The following is a 21,453-nucleotide window of genomic DNA, read 5'->3' as shown; positions in this document are numbered from 1 at the left end:
GGGGGGGGAAGACTGTGGAATCCTATGCAGAATTACTCCAGTATAAGCCCATCAATTTCAGTGGGCTTAGACCAGAGTAACTCTTTGTAGGATTGTACTGGAAGTGCTTTCCTGTGCATACTAATGTAAGAGTGAACCAACTGAACACAGTAGGACTTTATTCTGAGTAAGTGTGCATCGCTCTGAATCGTATGTGGCATGCATCCAAAGAACCATGTACCTAGTGTGCCATACCCAAGGTTGCTTTGAATATGTGCTTAAATGATGACAGATATTTCCCATGGTTTCTGGAAACAAGCCTCTCAGGAAGCTGAGGGGATTTTCCAAACAGTTTGAGAAACAGCATGAGAAATCTGTTATGTGAATGCAAAAAGTGGGGGCATGTCCCACAGGCCATATCTGTGCTCTTAGATGCGACTAACGTATCTATTTGGATCCCAGCTCACATGATTGCCATGTTTTTAGTAGCAGTATGAATTTGCTTTACCTGCCAAATAAACTGCTGGGGTAAAGGATCTTATCTTTTATCTATACGGCAAGGAAGCAGTAACATCTATACATCATTTCTGATTTCAGAGGCTAATCCTCATTATATACATGCACAGAGAGACAAAGATCCTCATCAGTGCAAATCTCCTCAAATAATATATTGTTTGTTATCCTTCCTGCTAAGTATTTAATACTTCTGTGGACTAACCTTAATACAGTAAAAGTTCTATCATTTCTTCTCCTCCAGCACTCTGCAGTATTTTACATTTCTTTATCTGTATGTAAACTGTTAGCAGATAAACCAGTTTACAAATCACACAATTCCAGCTTCTGATTCAACCAGCTGGCTAGATCTTCAGGCAGTGGCCTTGGAAACAGCCAGACTGGGTGCTCTAGTGTACATCAGGTGCATTGGGAGCTGAGTTTGCCCTCCAGAATTCCCTGCTTATTTAACACAGGGTTGCATCACAATCAGCTAAAGCTGTGGATACGATTGGCTGTAAGTGCTGCTGGTGTCATCAGTGCTCACTGGCATGGTAATAAGGCCCTATGACGTCAATGGAACTTACCCCTGAGCTAGTATGTATACAATTGTAAGTTAATAGAGGAAACTGGCATCCTGTCTTTCATGTAATTTCAGAAGTGGTACATGTTTTGCAGTTAGGATTGCCAGGTCCCCCCTGGCCACTGGCAGGAGACGGGGATAGGGTTGCCAGATCCAGGTTGAGAAACTTCTGGAGATTTGGGGGTGAAGCCTGGGGATGGCAGGGACCTAAGTGGGGTATAATTCCATACAGTACACCCTCCAAAGCAGCCATTTTCTCCAGGGGAACTGATCTCTGGAGATAAGCTGCAATTCCAGGAGGTCCCCAGGCCCCACCTAGAGGCTGGCATCCCTATTTACAGTGTAGTCCTTAGCAGAGCCACACCTTTCTAAATCCATTGAGGTCAATGGGCTTAGAAGGGTGTTACTTAGGATGACCCTGTCAATAACTTAATATTACAAATACTGCAGCATGGTATCTGCTGACATTGGTAGAAATTTAAAGTTATCCCACATCACAAACCATCATGCTACTAATTACTGTCCAAGGCTATATTTTTGTATGAAGCTGCCAGTTCAAAGCATGCCCACAGATGCTAGTCTTTTGAGATGAAAAGTACAGAGAAATCATAACCTCCTAAATCCCCTTGAATATATTTGTACAATTTACTGTTGTAGGAAGCAGAGGACTTCTATTAAGACAGCAGGTTTGTTACACTAATTATAACAAATTAATAGTCCTCTTAGTAGTCCAAAGACAATTTTAGCTCAGTACCTGGTCTCCAAACAAGACAGGAAATTTGAGCACACTTCATTTAGAGAATATGGAAATAACATTAGCTTAGAGAGTATGCCATATTCGCAATCAAAACTTCACACAGGAACTTAGACATAGATGGGATTTGGGGAGCTATTCTCATATTCATAAGAACATAAGAAAAGCCATGCTGGATCAGACCAAGGCCCATCAAGTCCAGTCTGTTCACACAGTGGCCAACCAGGTCCCTCTGGGAAACCCACAAACAAGACGACTGCGGCAGCACCATCCTGCCTGTGTTCCACAGCACCTAATATATTCGGCATGCTCCTCTGATCCTGGAGAGAATAGGTATGCATCATGACTAGTATCCATTTTAACTAGTAGCCATGAATACCCCTCTCCTCCATGAACCCCTCTCCTCCATGAATACCCCTCTCCTCCGTTTATAGGATTAGAGCCTAATCATGTCATCCTATGTAGAGTTACATCTTTCTAAGTCTTTTGAAGTCAGTGGGTTTAGAAAGCTGTAACTGTGCTTTGGACTATACTGTTAGTGGCTAAGCACAAATTTACTGAGTAAACATGCATCGATCACGGCTATTAAAGTGTAAACATTCAAAAATACAGCATTTAGTTCAGGAATAATTAAATTGTGCCTGTGAGTTCTATTAGTATAGTATCATTTGTATCAGAGATAGATTCTGTTTTACAAACCACCCTGTGTTCAAAATCCAGACAGTAAATTCTTTAGGCCACAACTGAACACACAGTTAAGCACATTTAAGCTCACTGATTTCAGTGGGCTTAAGCATGCTTACCTCTATGTTGGTTGTGGTCTTAAGGTATAAGCTGTTTTTCTCTGCACACTTTGCACAGAGGAGACTGATCTCTGATTTGAGACTCAGTGCTAAATTATTTTTGGAACTTGAAAATCTCCAACATAGCTTTTGAAATCTAAAGTAAATGGTAGATCTGTTAAGGTATACAATGTTTTTGTAAATCTTCAAAATCCAGTTTGTTTATTTATTAAATTTATATCCTGCCCCTCCCCAACCAAGGTAACAACAACATGTACAATCAATTAAAAATTATATTAATTCATATACATTATCATTTAAAATTCTCAATAGATCCATAGTTATACATTATAAGATCCATAAGCATCAATAAAACATATATAAGCCCTCAGTCAGTAGAGGAAGGCAGGTGGGAAATGAAATTAAGCTTGACTACATAGTAAGCAGGAACAGGGAGGCCAGTTTTGATGAAAACCATTGCTGCCGTCAGCCATAGGTCTGGCAGAACATCTCCGTTTTACAGACCCTGCGGAACTGTGCTAAATACACCAGGCCAACAGTAATCTCAGCCTCCATGGTACCAACAGTAACTTGGGGCTTTCCCATATTCTCATTTTCTTCAGCTGTATGTTCCTGGTTTTTTTTTTTTTTTTTTTGGGGGGGGGGGTTTCTGTTCTCCATATGTTTTGCTCCCTGTAGTGGTTGATTTGATATTACATCACTTTTTGTCTACCATAAAAACGTGTGGTTTAAATCTGCAGGAAGATAGCTGGACATAAAGTGATATAATATTGAATCAACCACTAGGGGGAGCAAAACACGTGCTGGACAGAATCCCACCCCACCCCCAAGCAACAGAAACAAACCAGTGAGGAAAATGACAATGTGGAAAAGCCCTTGGATAAGCAAATATACCTGGTTTTTATTTTCACAGAATCAACATCTTGGATATCATTTTTAGATTACTAAAATCTTTCTTTCTTTCAACAGAGGAATTCAAGGGCTCAACAATAGTTGAATTAATGAAGAAAGAAGGCACCACTTTGGGACTTACTGTATCTGGTGGAATTGACAAGGATGGGAAACCAAGAGTATCCAACCTTCGCCAAGGAGGAATTGCTGCTAGGTAAACAATCCTCAAGTTACAGAGCACAAATGAATGTGATTGCATCAAAATCATGAACTGCACTAAAAGTTCACTAATAAATAATGAAGCACCAGCACCTATAAGATAGCAGATAAGAGCACAACAGTGACCAAAACATTTCAGTTGTAGGTTTTCCTGGAGTTCCTTTAAGTTCAGGGCCCTAGCATTGTTTCTGAAGTACAAACTTATATGCCCTCCAACTTACACGCACAAGCCATACATAGAGTCTCTTGAATAATTTTATTTCTGAAATGAAATAAAATGCAATTTTTAAAGAAAATGTACAAAAATGTGTAACACTACAATGGAGAAATTGTTACAATAATAGTTTACTTCATTATAGTCTAGCAAGTTCATATAAGTGGCAGCAACTTCTACATGTGATACAAACAGCGTAATAACCTTTTCCTGCACTGTATTTTAAAACCATGTTTCACTAAAGCTGTTTGAATAAACAGTTCCTTGAGGCAGAATTCTCTATTTTTTGTCTGTGGAATTCTGTAAAGTGTCACACATTCTGATAGAACTGTATAATAACTAATAATAAACATTAAATTACCATTTAGAAAATTCACAGTCAAATCATTTGCTTTAATTTGCAAATATTGCAAGCCTTATTTTGTATGTTACAAATAAAGTAAAATTGCTTACTGTTAAAGACAAACTGTAATACGACTTCACTTAAGAAAGTATGTATATTGCAGAAGTGACCAATTGGATGTGGGAGACTACATCAAATCTGTGAATGGCATCAATTTGACCAAGTTTCGACATGATGAGATCATTAGTTTACTCAAGAACGTTGGTGAAAGAGTTGTATTAGAAGTGGAGTATGAGCTGCCACCAGTCTGTAAGTAAAGAGGTGCACAATGTAGTAATCCTATATGTAATATGCTTTTTTTGTTAGTGAGGTTAGTGGGACTATTAAACTATTATTAGTTGCTTAAAATTGAAAATGGTAATATTGAGTTGTATTTCATTCCATAGCTTAATGTATGTTTTATAATTTGGTCTCTGGATTTGTGTCTGAACCATGTTAATAAATCCTTTCAGGATCTCCCCCCACTTTCTTTGTGAGATCCAGATTCATTTTAAGTAGGGTTGCCAGCTCAGGGTAGGGAAATACCTGGAGATTTGGGGGATGGAGCCTGTGGTGGGCAAGGTTTGGTAGGGGAGGGACCTCAGCAGAGTACTATGCTGTAGAGTGCACCCTCCAAAGCAGCCATTTTCTAACTGATCTCTGTCATCTGGAAACCAGTTGAAATACCGAGAGATCTCCAGGTCCCACCTTGAGGATGGCAACCTTAATTTTAAGGTTTCTGTATAACCTTAATACCATTAGGGTTGCCAACCCCCAGGTGGTGGCTGGAGATCTCCCGCTATTGGAACTGATCTCCAGGTGCTAGAGATCAGTTCTTCCCCTGGAGAAAAGGGCCACTTTGACCATTGGACTCTATGGCATTGAAGTCCCTCCCCTCTCCAAACCCTGCCCTCCTCAGGCTCCACCCCCAAAATCTCCAGGTAATTCCCAACCCAAAGCTGGTAATCCTAACTACCATTATATCTTTGGCATTGCTGATCTTTATCTATCATGACTGAAATGTTCTTCATTATAATTGGTGTGTGATATCTGTGCAGAAAGGGCCTATATATTTCTAGGAGCTTGGCCTTGGGGGAGGTCAGCTATTGGTGGCAACAGAACAATCCACTGTTGCAGGTATACAAGTTTTGCCTCTACCTCAACATTTGTTCTGATGTTCATTTCCCCCTAAATTAATGAATGACAGGTATTTATTGGTAGTGAAGAAAGGAAATATGTTGGCTTAGATCTGCAAGGGAGGGCAGCAGAACTAAATGAGAAGTAGGTTGATCCCTCCAATTGTTTCCTAGATTGCAATCTGTTTACTTTGTCTACCCTTCCATCTGCCTAGTTGAGCTCCATTTCGTGGTCATTCCAGTGAAGAGGCCCTAATCTTATTGGGCACTTTTGGAATCCTGAGAACAAAGAATGGGTGCCATAGGGTGCTCTGAAAATGGCTGTTGTGAAGGTTGAGGCCAATCACAACATGTTGGGAAGTTCCAAATCCATCCTCCTCCTACAATGGAGGAATCTGTTCCTGAATGGGTGCATCCTGCAGATATTCTGAAGCAGTTTCTGCTCCTGTGAGGTAGAGGAAAGTCGGAATCAGCTCTTTGCTTTGGGAGAGAAATACTTTAGGGAACAAGGAAGTGGGCTCCAGAAAACACACTGGAGGATGCCATAGTATCTATGGGAACCATGTGGGGGATCACTGCTGTCAAGTGTGTTGGCACCTCAGGACAGGCATGTGTTTGTGTGAGTAAATCAGTTCAATAAAAGGGGCCACCTAAGACTTCTGCCCCAGCAGCATCCTCTTGCTGCAGCCGCTTTTTCTATCTCTTTCTCTCTCTAGATGTGTGTGTGTGAGGACACATATGCATGCACAAACACATACACACACAATGAATATTACCAAACTGATCTCTATATTCTTCTCTGTAAATCCCATATGAATTGAAAAGTGCTGGCCAGCACTCAGTTACCAAAATCAATAGTATTTTAATTGCTGGTAACGATGTGTGGAATTGTTGTGGTCTAAGAATTTAGTAGAACATATTTTGTTTTAGGTGCTGATGATTGAATTAAACCTTTTATGTTTATTAACACTGCCAAATTGCTATGCTCTATTTATGATGTTGTTTGCTGGCTGCTGCAAATAATTAAGCTTTGTGATCCAAATTAGGTGGTTTTGATTAACTAAATCAACCGAGCATTCAGCAAACTTAATAGGGAAACATATTCGTTTTGAATTGAAAACTCTGTTTACTATGTTATGTGCACATTCAATATAAGTGTGATTTTTGTCCACTGAATGGAAAAATGAGTCTGTCACACTACATTACACTTACAGCCATAACTGTTCATTTAAGTTTTCAGAATTCCTGACCTTGTTCAAGTGTTGTTAGTAATGAGCCTGAATGACAGGTGTCTAGCTATTACTATCAATTTTTGGTGAACAACTGAACAAACTCAATTCGTTATAATACAACTACCCCTATATTAGTAATGTCATACCTTTTCTCATCTCACAGGCACAAAGAGAGAGAGAGAATGAAATGCTGTCTAAGGACCAATAGGGAGGACATTTTACTTAGACCTGGAGAATCTAGTTTCACATTTTCATCAGCCATACTGACATCCTTCATTTTTATGTTTCTCACCTGGGAATTGCTTTCACTCTTGATTTTACTTCACCATGTCTGTGGGGAGGGGAATTATGCTAACTACGTACACGTTCCACTGATTTTCTGTCAGATCTGAAATTGAAATTCCTTGTTTTGCTTATTAAAAATAATTCCTATTGTGCACAAATATCTTGACATAAAACTGCATTTTAGTTTCTTTGTTAGTCTTCAGGGTAGTCTGCAGTAGTTACAATATGCCATTGTTCCCATAATCTGGAAGGAAGATCTCACATGCTTCAGTTTCAGATTGAAGCATAACCACAACTTTATTGTCTCAGAATATCACCATAACAGAGTCTTCTACCTTCACTGTTACTGGAGTGGATGAACTATATCCCTGCTTCCTCAAGTTCTCTGATTTATCTCCCCCAGCTTCAAACCTCAGAGCAGTTCATGTACTTTGCCTTACAAGTATGCTAAGAAGACCTATATATACCCAAGCAAAGTAGCCCTAGGTTTGCCAACATCCAGGTGGGGCCTGGAGTTCTCCCAGAATTACAACTGATCTCCAGACCACTGAGACCAGTTGCCCCAGAGAAAATGGCAGCTTCAGAAGGGGGACTCTGGGGCATTACATCGCTGCTGAGCTCCCTCTTCTCCCCAAACTTCCGCTTCCAAGTTCCACTCTCAAATCTCCACAAAGTTCCCACCCTGAAGTCAGCACCCCTACCCAGCAATGTGTGAGCCTGGTAGGCCATGTGGAGGAGTTACATTTCTTTAGACAGCAAGATCTAGCGATGCTTCATCATTATTGAAGGAATGCCTCTGGATTCTCCCACTGTAATTTTCCTGAGATTTTTGTTGGGGCTGTTAATTCACTAATTGGGTAAACTGGATTACAAATCTACTGTCTGCTTCTCATGCCATTGCCCCCCATCATAGTCACAGAATGGAATAAGCCAAACAGTTCTGCTTCCAACATTGCATTTATGTCTCCCCAAAAAACCTACTTGGCCCCCAACTTACAGTGTATACTAAGGAACAGTGGGTGAGATGTCAGAATGCCCAGCACAAAGATGTGGGGGGGGAGGGAGAACATGAAACATCCTTAAAGCCCGGGCAGGGCAAGGGCTCAACCCTTGCATTCTTTCTTCTGTGGCTGAAAAGAGTAAGGGCTTCTTGCCTCCCACTGAAGAGTCAGGAGAGTAAGATTCTTCTTCATTATATACACACAAGACATTAAGACATATGAGCACTCCTGTGTCTCATTGGTTATCAGCTTGACACTCCCCCTCTTTTTTTAGTTTTTGCAATAAGGTCATACTGTTATTTAAACAGAAACACATCTCAGGTCATAGGGGTCTGCGTAACTTTGTCGAAATCAGGATTGGGAGGGATGTTGAAGATGTTGGAAAAACCACTGCTGTTTTGTATCTTAATTTTTGTAATTCTACAATGTCTCATTTATTAATATGAGGTAATTTATTAGTGTAATTAGAAAACTCTTATTTTTCATTTTTCAGCTGTACAAGGATCAGGTGTCATTTTTAGAACTGTAGAGGTTACTTTGCATAAAGAAGGGAACACTTTTGGGTTTGTAATAAGAGGTAAGTTCTCCACTACGCTGTCTTTCTCAAAGTTTTTGAGTTACATGTCTCCTTCTTAACGTGTTTTACCTTCCACTCACCCCAACCCAATACAAACTAATACCTGCCTAACAAATATCAACCCAGTGCAAGTCACATTCTGGGCCAAACCAGACCATGTTCTGAGCTCGATGGATTTAAAAAAAAAAACTCAGATAATGTCCTTGTAAGTTTAGCCCAATAGAGCAATAACCAGCTCCCTGGTACCATTTCAGGTCAGGAAAATAGGGCAAGAGAGAAAGATTTAAACTGTCACTCCCTGTATGCTGTAGTCCTGGTTCGAATTGGGCTGCTCGGCACCTGAAAATTAAGTTTTAAGCATCACTGGGCATTCCAAATGGAGAACTCCCAATGCACATCTAGTTTGGCCCGTTGAATATCTGGATTAAAACCAGACAAGCATGCATGTTTCAGTAGTTAACTATTTATGCATAATAATGTCCATGTGACCTGATCTTCCCAAGCTTTTTAGAAGCTCAGTTACAGCCATACATGGCTCCAATTCAGACTGGGGCTATATAGGGACAGAAAGAAGGTACTTAACCCCTTTGTCCCCACATAGTTTTGTAAATCAAAACCAAGTTCCTCAATTGCTGTAGCCCTTTACAGAAAGAAGGGCCAAAGACATATTATAGGGTTGCCAACCTCCAGGTGGTGGCTGAAGATCTCTTGGGATTACAGTTGGTCTCCAGGCTACAGAGATCAGTTCACCTGGAGAAAATGGCCACTTTTCAGGATGGACTCTATGGCATTATACCTCATTGAAGTCCTTCTACTCCCCAAACCCTGCCTTCCTCAGGCACCACCACCAACATCTCCAGGTATTTTCCAACTCGGAGTTGGCAACCCTAGACATGTACCTGTGTTTTTTTTTCTTTTAATGAACTAATAACAGCATGGGGAGTGTGGGTTTCGTTTAGTGAAAGGGTTCAGTCCCCTCCACCCACACACATGGTTGCAGTCTGAAGCAAGCCATGCTCAGCTGGAATTGAGCTTAAAATGGAGATCTGTGATCAACAACACACATACTGTGACCCTAACTTCTGTTGTACTGTTTTTTGTGGGATTTAGGCTGCTTTCATACATTGTTGGATGTGCACTCTCAATGCAGTATAGCAGTCGTTTCCAACTGGATTTTCCTGTGTGAAATAGGAAAACCCAGTTGCAAACAATTGCTATAGTGCACTGAAAATGCTTTATCTAATATATGTAAAAGCAGTGTTAGTCACAACCCACTTCATTTGGATTGTGTCCAACAGAATACCAGCTATCTGGATCATGAACTAATTTAACAATACACCACCAGAACAATAGCCTGGGGTTATTTCAGTGGCTTGATATTTTGGTGTTTTATTGGGGAAGAGAACGAGATGCTGCAGCCTTTTTAAGATAGTTAGTCTGGAAGTGGGTTTTTATACAAGAAGTGGTAAGAAGGTGCCTATTTCATTCTCTTTCCTAGGTGGAGCACATGATGACAGAAATAAATCTCGTCCTGTTGTAATAACATGTGTTAGACCTGGAGGGCCTGCTGACAGGTACAATTCATCTTCACACAGGGGGAGAGACACACACAAGAGAAGAGATACAAAAAGCAATGGGATAAATTATAGGAGGGAGGTGCGAGTTAGGAGACACACATCTGCAAAGCACAACAGACATGTTCAAATCAAGTCCTTTGTCTTTTATAAATTATACATTTAATTGTATCAGTAATGATAGGCATAGCACAAGACTACACAGTATGAATTTTAATTTAGAAACCAAACTTGTCAAGTAGGATTTACAGCGCAATCCTAAGACGTGTGTGTGAATGGGTTTAGGGAGCTAACTGACCCTTACCCTGGTGTATCTCAGGATACGCTGGCGTAAGGGCCAGTTATGCTGGTGAAGGGCCTCAGCACGGCTGTGCTGCTCTTAGGCACCATCAATGCTGCATGTTAGCACAACTGAGGCTCAGGGCTCTGCGCCAGTGTCATTGTGGGCGGATCACAGGGCAAGGCTGGAGTTAGTCTGCTCCCTAACGCCTTTCAGCCCAGGAAAAAACCCTGATAAAGGCAAAGTTGCGCCAAGAAAAAAGGCAGCCTATAGGCAGCCATAAAGTGGCAAAAAACAAGTGCCCCCCCCCACTGCCACGGCCATTCTCCAGAAGCCCCAAGCAGTTCAGGATGCCAACTAAGGGTGCGACTAATCACCTCCCTTGCCTATGGCGGCAATGCCCCCTCCCCAGCACCCAATTATGGCCTCCCAGCCCTACAAAAACCCCAGCCAGGGGTAGGGTGTACTCATGAGGTAGGGCGTACAGCACAGAATGCTGTCTTACAGCTCCCTGCCATGCAGACTTAGACCAAGCACTGAGCACCTTGGTGATGGGCACTTAGCAGTACTGGGTGAGCACTTTGCACCAACACCCAACAGGAAGAGCAAAGTCCACACCCTGTGACTGACCTCTCTCAGTTCTAAACCCAAACAGGTACCCCATCCCCTCAGCCAGGACCCAAACGAACGGCCACACACTGACAGGTAAGCAGAGGACTGTTTTTCAAACCTCCTTCTCCCTTTCCCACTGCCCATGGCCAGGAGCCTCCCTGGCAACACCATCTCCCACACCCAAGCCCAGTAGCCAGGGAGGGCAGCAGGAGCCCAGGACCTCCCCCACACACCATTACCCCACACACAAGGGGTTTGGGTACATGGGGACAGGGCTGGAACAGCTGCCGGGGGAGGGGACCCAAACCTTTGGCTCTGCATTGGTCTGGCAACTCAAGCAGTTGCTGGGCTCCCCCATGGACAGGGTGCTATGGGTAGGCTGGAATCCCACCATGCTGAGTGGAGTGGATATCCACACAATCCTTGTACTCATTCCCTTGCAGGAGCAGAGTCCAGTGGAGCAGATGGAGTCCAGTGGAGCAGCATCATTTGCTGTTGGTTTGAACATGATGGCAGGCAGGTGAGGGTGTTTTGGATGTTGTGAGCCATTGGCGGGGGGATGGCAGTTGCAGCAGAAGTCCACCCAAAAGGCCACAAAGTAGACTCTTCAGCAACCCCTGAGGGACCTGTCTGCACACACCAAGGAGCACTTGGCCTGTTGTTGCAGATGTACCTGGCTGTGTTTGTCATTCTGCAGATGGAGATCCAATGGGGAGAGCTCTGGCTCCAGCTAGTGGACCTCTGGGCCACACTGTGCCCTGGCTGCAGAAGAAACCTGCCATCAGAAGGTGTCAACTGTATGCACCCTACTGCCACTCTTGGTCCTCCGCCCCACTTGGACGCCGGCCCAGGAGAGTTACATCCATTTCCCCTGAGGTTATGCGGAGGTGGATTCTGGTTCTCTCAGCTCCTTTGCCCCTGAAAATCTCCAATAAAGTGTCTTCATTGGCTACACATGTGTCTTTGTGTATGTGTGGGTGTGGGTGTCATTTGAGGGTGGGCGGGGAGGCTCATTTGGACTGCAGATGCTTCAGTCTGCCAGGACCAGATGGCACTCATCCAGCTAGTAACCATCATTCATCTGGTTGAACAGACCAAGGGGTCTCAGACCCCGAATTGTGTGCCCCCAGCCAATACCATGCATCATGCATGGAGGACCTGCAGGGTGCAGAGAGTACTCCTTGCTGAAATAGCTGGGTTCTTGGAGCCAGTGCTGCATTGCAGAGGGATGGGTCAGCTCAGAGCTAGGTTTTGCCAACAATTCCAAATGATTAGAAGGGCACTTGGAACAGGCTCTGTGGGTTCATGAAACATAGTTTTACCCTGTCTGCCCTATTTCATTTGTCTGGAGATAAAGCTGGTGGCATCGTCCACTAGAAACGCCTCATCACCGGCATTTGCATTGAATGGCTGCCTTTCAGCATTGATAAACAGCCTGGCCAATTTCAGCTGCTGCACTCCTGCATTCATCTGGAGTGGTGGACTCTGATCTGGAGAACTGGGTTTGAATCCCCACTCCTCCACGTGAGTGGTGGATGGTAATCTGGTGAACTGGGTTGGTTTCCCCACTCCTACACGTGAAGCCAGCTGGGTGACCTTGGGCTAGTCACAGCTCTCTTAGAGCTCTGTCAGCCCCACCTACCTCACAGGGTGTCTATTGTGGGGAGGGGAAGGTGATTGTAAGCCAGTTTGATTCTTCCTTAAGTGGTAGAGAAAGTCGGCATATAAAAACCAACTCTTCTCCTTCTTCTTCAGGGGGTCTAGCACTACATAAGCCTGGAAGGGCTGAGTGGATCCAAGCAGTAAGTTACAGCTGACTCTGTTCCATCCCAAGGCCTAAGGCCCTCAGAGCTAGAAGCACCCACCCTTTGTGAGGTGTGTGCTCGAGAGTGCACTGTGGAGAGATCAGTCATCCATACAGATGTGTGGTTCCTTCCAGATCCCAAAGTGGATGAACATCTAGAAAAAAATCTGCTTCTCAGATGTTCTTAGCCAGCAGGAATAAATCCACGCCCTAATGAAGCAGAATATTTACTGTTCACAGAATGTGGGAATTCCTAGCTCTGAAGTCACTTCCTCCCTATCCACTTTTCAGGGGAACTAAATGTAAAAAACAGGACAGAAAACCCTGGATGGTACTTTGGAAAGCCCTTCTCCCTGCTTTCAGGGGCTCCAACAGCCACACACACCCCTGCGTTCCCCTGTGTTGGCTGACTCAGGGTTATATGGGGCCTGTGCAGGGGCTTGTGGCTGCAGTGGACGGTGCAGCAGCTGGCATCTTCTTCTCCCCCCCCCCAGCCCTTGCCCATTCACCTGTGGCCAGGCTGTGCAGGTGCTAAGCTGAGTGGAAATTGTCAGGGGTTGGCCCCCGTAATAAGCCCACCCAGCATATGGTGACTGTACCCAGTTGTTGTGGATGCAGTGTGGAACTTGGCATGGGAAAGTGATGTGTCAAAGCGGTGGTGGACCCCAACAAATGGTGGAAAGACAATGGGGCCATGCTCATCCTGCGGCTGCCGGGTCATCCCTCCCAAGGACACCAGAGGGTGTAGCACCCCAAAAGGCAGCCTGGGTGGCAAGGAGCTTCCTGTGCCAGATGTGCTCCTGTACCCACTCATGCTCAATGTGCAAGGGGCTGGCTTTGAGTGTCTGTGGGGGGGGGCAATGCAGAGGCCCATGCCACCACTGGCAGATGGCCAGGAACATGTGACAGGACTTTGTTCCTTTAAGTGTGGGGGGCTGTGCTGTTGACAGTTTGCAAGTGTCCCTGGTCCCACCCCTTTCCACCCCTGGACTGTGATGGGCCCTTGGCTCAGCCTCGTGCCTCTCAACTCCCAATTGGTTCTGACTGCCTTGTCCGTCACAGCCCCACCGACTCCCCACAACACCTCCAAGGAATGCAGCGCCATGGTAGTTAGGCATGCTGATGTGGTTGCGGCCACTGAAAGCCAAATAATTTTTTTCCCCTGCCAGCTGCCACGTAACAAAACCCGACAGGGAGTGGACTAGCGGTGCCATAGTTATGCTGCAGCCGGCCACCACAGACACACTCCATATTGCTCTGCCTGTGTCTCCCCTCCCCCCAAAAAATGCTTCAAGGGGAGTATAGGGTACTTTGCAGGATGCAAGGTTAGTTTCTAATCTTGTAAACTTCATATGGTTTAATTTCAAAATGCTTTTCTCTCACATTTCAAGGTGATTTTTTTCCTTTTCATTCTTAGAAGAAGTGTTCTCTATTGATTTCCTTCACTCTTTCTTTGGATAAATTTTAACTTCCACATAGGTTTTATTGAAAAACACACACGTTTTTCATGTGTAGATCACCGCTGTACTGTAGATCAGGGCAAATATTTAAAAATATAAGTAGATCCAAATAAATGTACTTTCTTGCTCTTAATCCTGAGATATAAAATGAAGTCTTCTGCTTCTGTGCAGAAGCTGCATGTGTGTATGTGAATGGCATGAAATCAGTAAGCACCAATAAAGGGAAAGTTACAGGAGGTGAGGCTATAAGGCGGAGTCTGGACCACTGCCCCACTTCCACCCTCTCACTGGTCGCTTCAATGGGGGCCTTGAAAAATGTACATTTACCCGCAGTGACCCATTTGCTAGAGTCTTTGCTGATAAAGTCACTTTCTTGTGGGCTGAATTAGATGACCGGTTAAGTTTAGATTTATTGGCAAAAGTATCAGAACTGTGCCCTGTCCCAGTTTTTGAATCATTTTCGATTGCTCTTCCTGAATGGTGTGGACGGGGTACCATAAAGCTTGACTCTCCTGGCTCATAAAGTCTTGCCTGGCTTTGAGTTTCACTGGTTAAGATTATTAACACTTCCTTGGTTGAGGAAAATTTTCAAAAAGTTTTGAAAGAGACGGTGGTAAAGCTGTTGCTAAAGAAGCCCTCCATACCTGAGGATGGTCTGCCGAATGCCAGCCCTGTTCCTGATCATATGCTTTGGGGGCAAGTTGGATAGAGAGTGGTGGCAAGGCAACTTCAGTCACATCATGTGAATGCCACTTCTTCACTTCAACCATTTCAGTCTGGCTTCACACCTGGTTATAGCAGTTAGTCAAGCTTAGTCACACTGTGTACGATTTATGTCTTAATATTGACCAACAGTCTGTGGTGCAGTTTACCATGCAGCCCTTCTACACTGTTCAGCGTCTAGGATAAGGATTTCAGGCACAACTGTCTATTGGAAAAGAAGGGGAATGGTGACCGTGTGTTGTGGTGCAGGCGAGGAGCGAGGGCTGTAAGCTGTAAGCGTAGTCTGGGGAACAGTCCAAGGTCATTCACAGTGAAGGCAGAGTCCGAGATATCAATACAGGCAAGGGCAGTCCAAGGTGTTAGTCAGAGCCAGTCCAAGAAGTCAGGATACCAGGAATCCAAAGGATAGCAGGGAAACAAGGCTGGTACACCAGGAGGTTGGTGACAAGTTGCTTGCACAACAGCCAAGCCTAACTGATGGCTTAAATCCCTTCCCCTGCTGCTGTAGCAGAGCCAGCTGATGCTGATGAGGCTGAGTTCACAGGTGGTGCTTCAGCCCTGCTCTTCCTCATCACTGCTACTGGGGAGGTTCCTGTGTAAAGCCTTCAGTCTAGCACTCTGCCGTCTCTGCTGCATTGCCAGACGAACCTTTCTTTTCTGCTCCAGTGGCCTTGGCGAGGCCTCTGGAGACACTGCATGTTGCAAGGTGTCAGGTCCAACTGGAGTCCTTGAGCTGGCAGGCTGCAGGCATGGTGAGTCATCTCCTGACTTTGGCTGATCCTCTATTCTGGCCTCTACTTCCTCTTCGTCACAGGAGGTCTCTGCAGGCTGACTCTCTGCAGGCTGACTCATGACACCGTGAGAGGAAATGGTGCTGGATGTGGCAGGGGAGGTGCCAACTGGAGACCAGTTATAATTCAACTCCAGTCCCATCTGGAAGCTGGCAACCCTAACACCTTCCCATCCATACAGATTTTAAAAGATCTTATCAAATCAGCATTGGGGGGAAATGGAGGGAAAACAGGAACGTGGAAGACTGCATGGCAATGTTGTACTGCAAAAGCCCTTTTAAACCCACTGCAGTTTGGGTGGGGACACAGAGCAAAACCTTCATGTGGCTCTCCAAAGTCTCAAGGGAGAAGCCTTCTCTTAGCCCTGCTCTCCTGGATCTTTTTAAAATAGACACAATAAGGGTTGGGTCCGGGGTTCAGTGCATGCAAAATACTTGCCCTGTCACTGAACTATTTAGGCTACATGGAGTGGCATATAATGGTCAAGTGAGCAAGTGAGTGTATACAATTCTCATATTGAATAAGTTGATATTTGGGGTATGTTTACACATGCTATTATATCTTTATTGTGTCTCAAAATACTTACTTCCCATGGGCTTTCAGGATTATTGCAGAGTTCATACTGAAATATACCCATGTGTGGTTGAGAAAACTGGACATAAGAGGGGGACCTTATGTTGTAATTAAAATAATACATAACAATGATCCACATTACTTAACATAAGAACATAAGAAAGGCCCTGCTGGATCAGACCAAGGCCCATCAAGTCCAGCAGTCTGTTCACACAGTGGCCAACCAGGTGCCTCTAGGAAGCCATAAACAAGATGAGTGCAGCACCACCACCATCCTGCCGGTGTCCACCACACCCAAAATAATAGGCATGCTCCTCTGATACTAGAGAGAATAGGTATGCAGCATGACTAGTATCCATTCTAACTAATAGCCATGAATACCCCTCTCCTCCATGAATATGTCCCCTCTTAAGGCCCTCCAAGCTGGCAGCCATCACCACATCCTGGGGTAGGGAGTTCCACAATTTAACTATGTGTTGTGTGAAAAAATACTTCCTTTTATGTTTTGAATCTCTCACCCTCCAGCTTTAGCAGATGAGATGACCCCGTGTTCTAGTATTATGGGAGAGGGAGAAAAACGTCTCCCTGTCCACTCTCTCCAAACCATGCATAATTTTATAGACTTCTATCATCTCCCCTCAGCCGCCTTCTTTCCAATCTAAACAGCCCTAAGAGTCTTAACCGCTCCCCATAGGACAGATATCAGCAGTTTTATTCTCTATTCCTTGTCTAATTATGGCCAGCATGGAATTTGCCTTTTTTACAGCAGCCGCACACTGGGTTGACATCTTCATTGAGCTATCCACTACCAGCCCAAGATCCCTTTCTTGGTCTGTCGCTGCCAGCACAGATCCCATCAGTGTATATGTGAAGTTGGGATTTTTTGCCCCAATATGCATCACTTCACACTTACTCACACTGAATCACATTTGCCATTTTAATGCCCATTCTTCCAGTATGCAGAGATCCTTCTGGAGCTCTTCACAGTCCGATTTTGTTTTAACCACCCTAAATAATTTGGTGTCATCTGCAAACTTGGCTACGTCACTGTTTAACCCCAACTCCAGGTCATTGATGAACAGATTGAAAAGCACCGGTCCAAACACAGATCCCTGAGGCACCCCACTGCTCACATCCCGCCATTGTGAGAACTGACCATTGATTCCTACTCTCTGCTTCCTATTTTTCAGCCAGCTCTCAATCCATAAGAGGACTTGGCCTCTTATCCCATGACTATGAAGTTTGCTTAGCAGTCTTTGGTGGGGGACTTTGTCAAAAGCTTTTTGGAAATCCAAGTTCACAATATCCACAGGCTCATTCCTGTCCACATGCTTACTGATGCTTTCAAAAAACTCTAATAGGTTAGTGAGACAGGACCTACCCTTACAGAAGCCATGTTGGGTTTTGCCCAGCAGACCTTGCCCTTCTTTATGCTTGACAATTCTATCTTTAATAATGCTTTCCACTAATTTACCCGGAACAGACGTTAAGCTAACTGGCCTGCAATTTCCTGGGTCCCCCCTGGAACCTTTTTTATAAATGGGTGTTACATTGGCCATTCTCCAGTCCTCTGGTACAGAGGCTGATCGAAGGGACATATTACATATCTTTGTTAGAAGTTCAGCAATTTCCCATTTGAGTTCTTGAAGAACTCTAGGATGAATACCGTCTGGTCCCTGTGACTTGTTAGTTTGCAGTTTGTCTAGACGTTCTAGGACTTCCTGTCTTATTACCACTATTTGCCTCAGTTCCTCATTTTCCCCTCTCCAAAATCTCTGTTCAGGAGAAGGAATCTGCCCTGTATCTTCAACAGTGAAGACAGATGAGAAGAATTCATTTAGTTTTTCAGCAATCGCTTTATCCTCCCTTAGAGTTCTTTTACTCCCATTGTCATCCAATGGTCCAACCACTTCCCTAGCTGGTTTCCTACTCCTAATATACCTAAAGAATTTCTTATTATTTGTTTTGATCTGTTTAGCAATATGCCCCTCAAAATCTTTTTTTGCATCTCTAATTATCTGCTTGCATTTCCTTTGTGCAAGTTTGTGTTTGCTTCTGTTCGCCTCATTTGGGCAAACCTTCCAGTCTCTGAAGGAAGACTTTTTTATCTCTAATTGCTTCCTTCACCTTATCGTTAGCCATGGTGGTGACCTCTTGGACTTATTACTACCTTTCCTGACCTGCGATATACAAGCTAGCTGAGCCTCTAGTAATGTGGACTTGAGTAACCCCCAAGCCTTTTCAAGAGATTTAACCCTCCTAACTGTTCCTTTCAACTTCCTCTTTACCAGTTTTCTCATTTTAGAGAAGTTTCCTCTTTTAAAGTCAAAGGTAATTGTGTGATATTTCCCAGTCACTTTCCCACTTACGTATAAATTAAATTTGATGCCATTGTGACCACTATTGCCAACTGGCTCAACTACATCCACATCCCGCACTAAGTCACTGGCAGCACCACAGAGTATTAAATCCAGGATTGCCTCCCCTCTGGTTGGGTCTATGACCAACTGTTCGAGGGCACAATCATTTAGGATGTCTAAAAAAATTTATCTCTTTGGCTTGACTGGAGCATACATTTATCCAATCAATATGAGGGAAGTTAAAGTCTCCCATTATTACTACTTCATTACCTTTACATGCTTCCCTAATTTCATTCTCCATCTCAAGATCACCCTGAGCCATTTGGTCATGGGGCCTATAGAACGTCCCCAGTACTAAATCTCCTTTGGGGCCCGGAATTGTCACCCATAAGGCTTCTGTGGACGAGTCTGCCCTTTTTATGGTCTCTAGCTTATTAGACACTATGCCTTCCTTGATATACATAGCAACACCCCCTCCAATACGCCCTTCCCTGTCATTTCTATACAGTTTGTAACCAGGGATGACTGTATCCCACTGATTCTCTCCCCTCCACCAGGTTTCTGTAATGCTCACTATATCTATGTTTTCTCTTAAAACCATGCACTCTAATTCCCCCATTTTTGCTTGGAGGCTTCTAGCATTAGCATAGAAACACCTCCACACTGTTTCTCTCTTTCGACTTGCCTGGCATGTGCCTTTGGGCATCTTTAAGTGGCTATCCATCATTTTTTCCCCATTCCCTTTCATGTCTAAGTAATTCCTATCTGGGCAATCTGAAGCAATTTTCCCTTTGTCCTTATGCATTGAGTTTGCCCAAACCGGATGCTTCTCAGCTCCTGTCGGCTTTCTCCCCAGGTTCAGTTTAAAAGCTGCTCTGCCACCTTTTTTATATTACACACCAGCAGTCTTGTTCCATCCTGGTTCAAATGGAGCTCATCCCTTTTGTATAGGCCCGGCTTGTCCCAAAATGTTGCCCAGTTCCTTACAAATCTAAAGCCCTCTTCCCTGCACCGCCGTCTCATCCACGCATTGAGACTCACCAACTGTGCCTGCCTAGCTGGTCCTGCACATGGAACAGGTAGCATTTCTGAGAAAGCTACCTTGGAGGTCCTGGCTTTTTGTCTCCTGCCTAGAAACCTAAATTTGGATTCCAAGACCTCCAGACTACATTTCCCCATGTTATTGGTGCCAACATGCACCACAACCGCTGGCTCTTCCCCAGCACTATCTACCAAACTACCTATATGATGGGTAATGTCTGCAACCAGGCAGGCAAGTCACCATGCGGTCCATGCACCCAACAGAAACCCAGCTATCTACATTCCTAAGGATTGAATCCCCCACTACAAGAAGCCCCCCTCCCCTCTGAGGCATATCCTTGGTACCAGAGGATATCTGTTTATCCACCAAGGTCCCTTCTAAGGTACCACATTCCCCTACCTCAGTGAGATGGTCTCCTTCCCCAAGGGCTCCATCAACCATGACTAGCAGGTTGCCATCACCTTGGGACTGGGATGTGACTATTTCATCCCCAGAGTCCTTAGTCACCTCTCTCTCTGCTTGCCTCATCTCCTCCAGTTGAGCTACCTTGGCCTCAAGGAAGTGAACTCGCTTCCTGAGAGCCAGGAGCTCCTTGCACCGAGCACACACCCACAACTTCTGTCTAGCAGGCAGATAATCATACATGTGACACTCCATGCAGCACACTGGATAGCCCCCCAACCCCTGCTGGCTTTCTACCTTCATAACTGGTATTTAATTAATTAATTAATCATTATATTATTCTTTGGTGTTGTAACCCTTCCCTTTACTCTCTTGCACTCTTCCTGTACCAAATAAGAACTGAGTGCCAAAGTTCCTTGCCCTGCTGCTATCTGCTGCTAATTCACATAGATATTCAAGTGGCTCGGTACTCCAACTGGATGGAGAGAATTACTCTGCCAAGATAACAAGATTTTATACTCACCCTACAGATCCCCAGTCATGATCCACAGGCTAAGAGCCACAGGGCAAAAGCTCGCACCTCTGGCGAGCAGGAGCCTTGGAATTTAAATGCTCACAGCCCCCACCTCTCACACACAAGCTCCAATCACAACATCTCCACTTAACAAGGTAACAAACAAGCTTTCAGGCAGCAATCAACCTTAATCACCCACTGGCACAACAATCACAACCCTCTCCCAGCAAACCTCAATTAAATTCTCAGTTTAGTTAGGCTTCCCAGTGTTTTAAAAAAGGCAAAGTTTAAACTCACCCCTGCCTGTAGTCCCCAGCTCAGCTCAGCTGAATCAAAAGGCTAACTCCACTGCTGTTTTCTCATCACTGGTTTTCTGTTTAAAGCAATTTTCCCCTCTTTTTTAGTGACCCCTGAACTATCTTGCTGTCACAGTAAATGTTAAGAGAAAATGAGTCAGGTTGGATGGCAGGAAAGGGCATAAGTGAATCACTTTGCATGTGACTTGTTATCTCCAGATCACATCACATAAAATTAATAATGACTGTGCTTCTCATCTTCTTTCAGAGAGGGCACGATCAAGCCAGGTGACAGGCTGCTTAGCGTTGATGGGATTCGGCTTGTTGGAACATCACACAACGAAGCCATGAGTATTCTCAAACAATGTGGGCAGGAAGCAACTCTGCTGATAGAATACGATGTCTCCGTAATGGGTATGTTGAATTGCTGAGCTTTCGTTCTGGGAGCCATCTGTGACATTTTACTGTCCATCC

General features: G+C 44.3%; 1 protein-coding gene across 9 annotated transcripts in view; it reads left to right on the top strand.

The window, feature by feature from the left end:
* Positions 1 to 21,453, top strand: part of GRIP1 (glutamate receptor interacting protein 1) — a 289,631-nt gene that overhangs the window by 186,479 nt on the left and 81,699 nt on the right. For all 9 annotated transcript variants that reach the window (XM_056846362.1, XM_056846357.1, XM_056846359.1 and 6 more), the window contains 5 exons: positions 3,581 to 3,716; positions 4,442 to 4,587; positions 8,465 to 8,548; positions 10,047 to 10,122; positions 21,248 to 21,393. In XM_056846362.1, coding sequence (XP_056702340.1) covers positions 3,581 to 3,716; positions 4,442 to 4,587; positions 8,465 to 8,548; positions 10,047 to 10,122; positions 21,248 to 21,393 — 588 coding nt within the window. The remainder of the gene's footprint in view (positions 1 to 3,580; positions 3,717 to 4,441; positions 4,588 to 8,464; positions 8,549 to 10,046; positions 10,123 to 21,247; positions 21,394 to 21,453) is intronic.

The sequence above is a fragment of the Euleptes europaea genome, chromosome 3 (genome assembly GCF_029931775.1).
Source record: "Euleptes europaea isolate rEulEur1 chromosome 3, rEulEur1.hap1, whole genome shotgun sequence".
NCBI classification, from domain to species: Eukaryota; Metazoa; Chordata; class Lepidosauria; order Squamata; family Sphaerodactylidae; genus Euleptes; species Euleptes europaea.
Note: the sequence above shows the minus strand (reverse complement) of the source record. Positions and strands in the feature narration are given on the sequence as shown.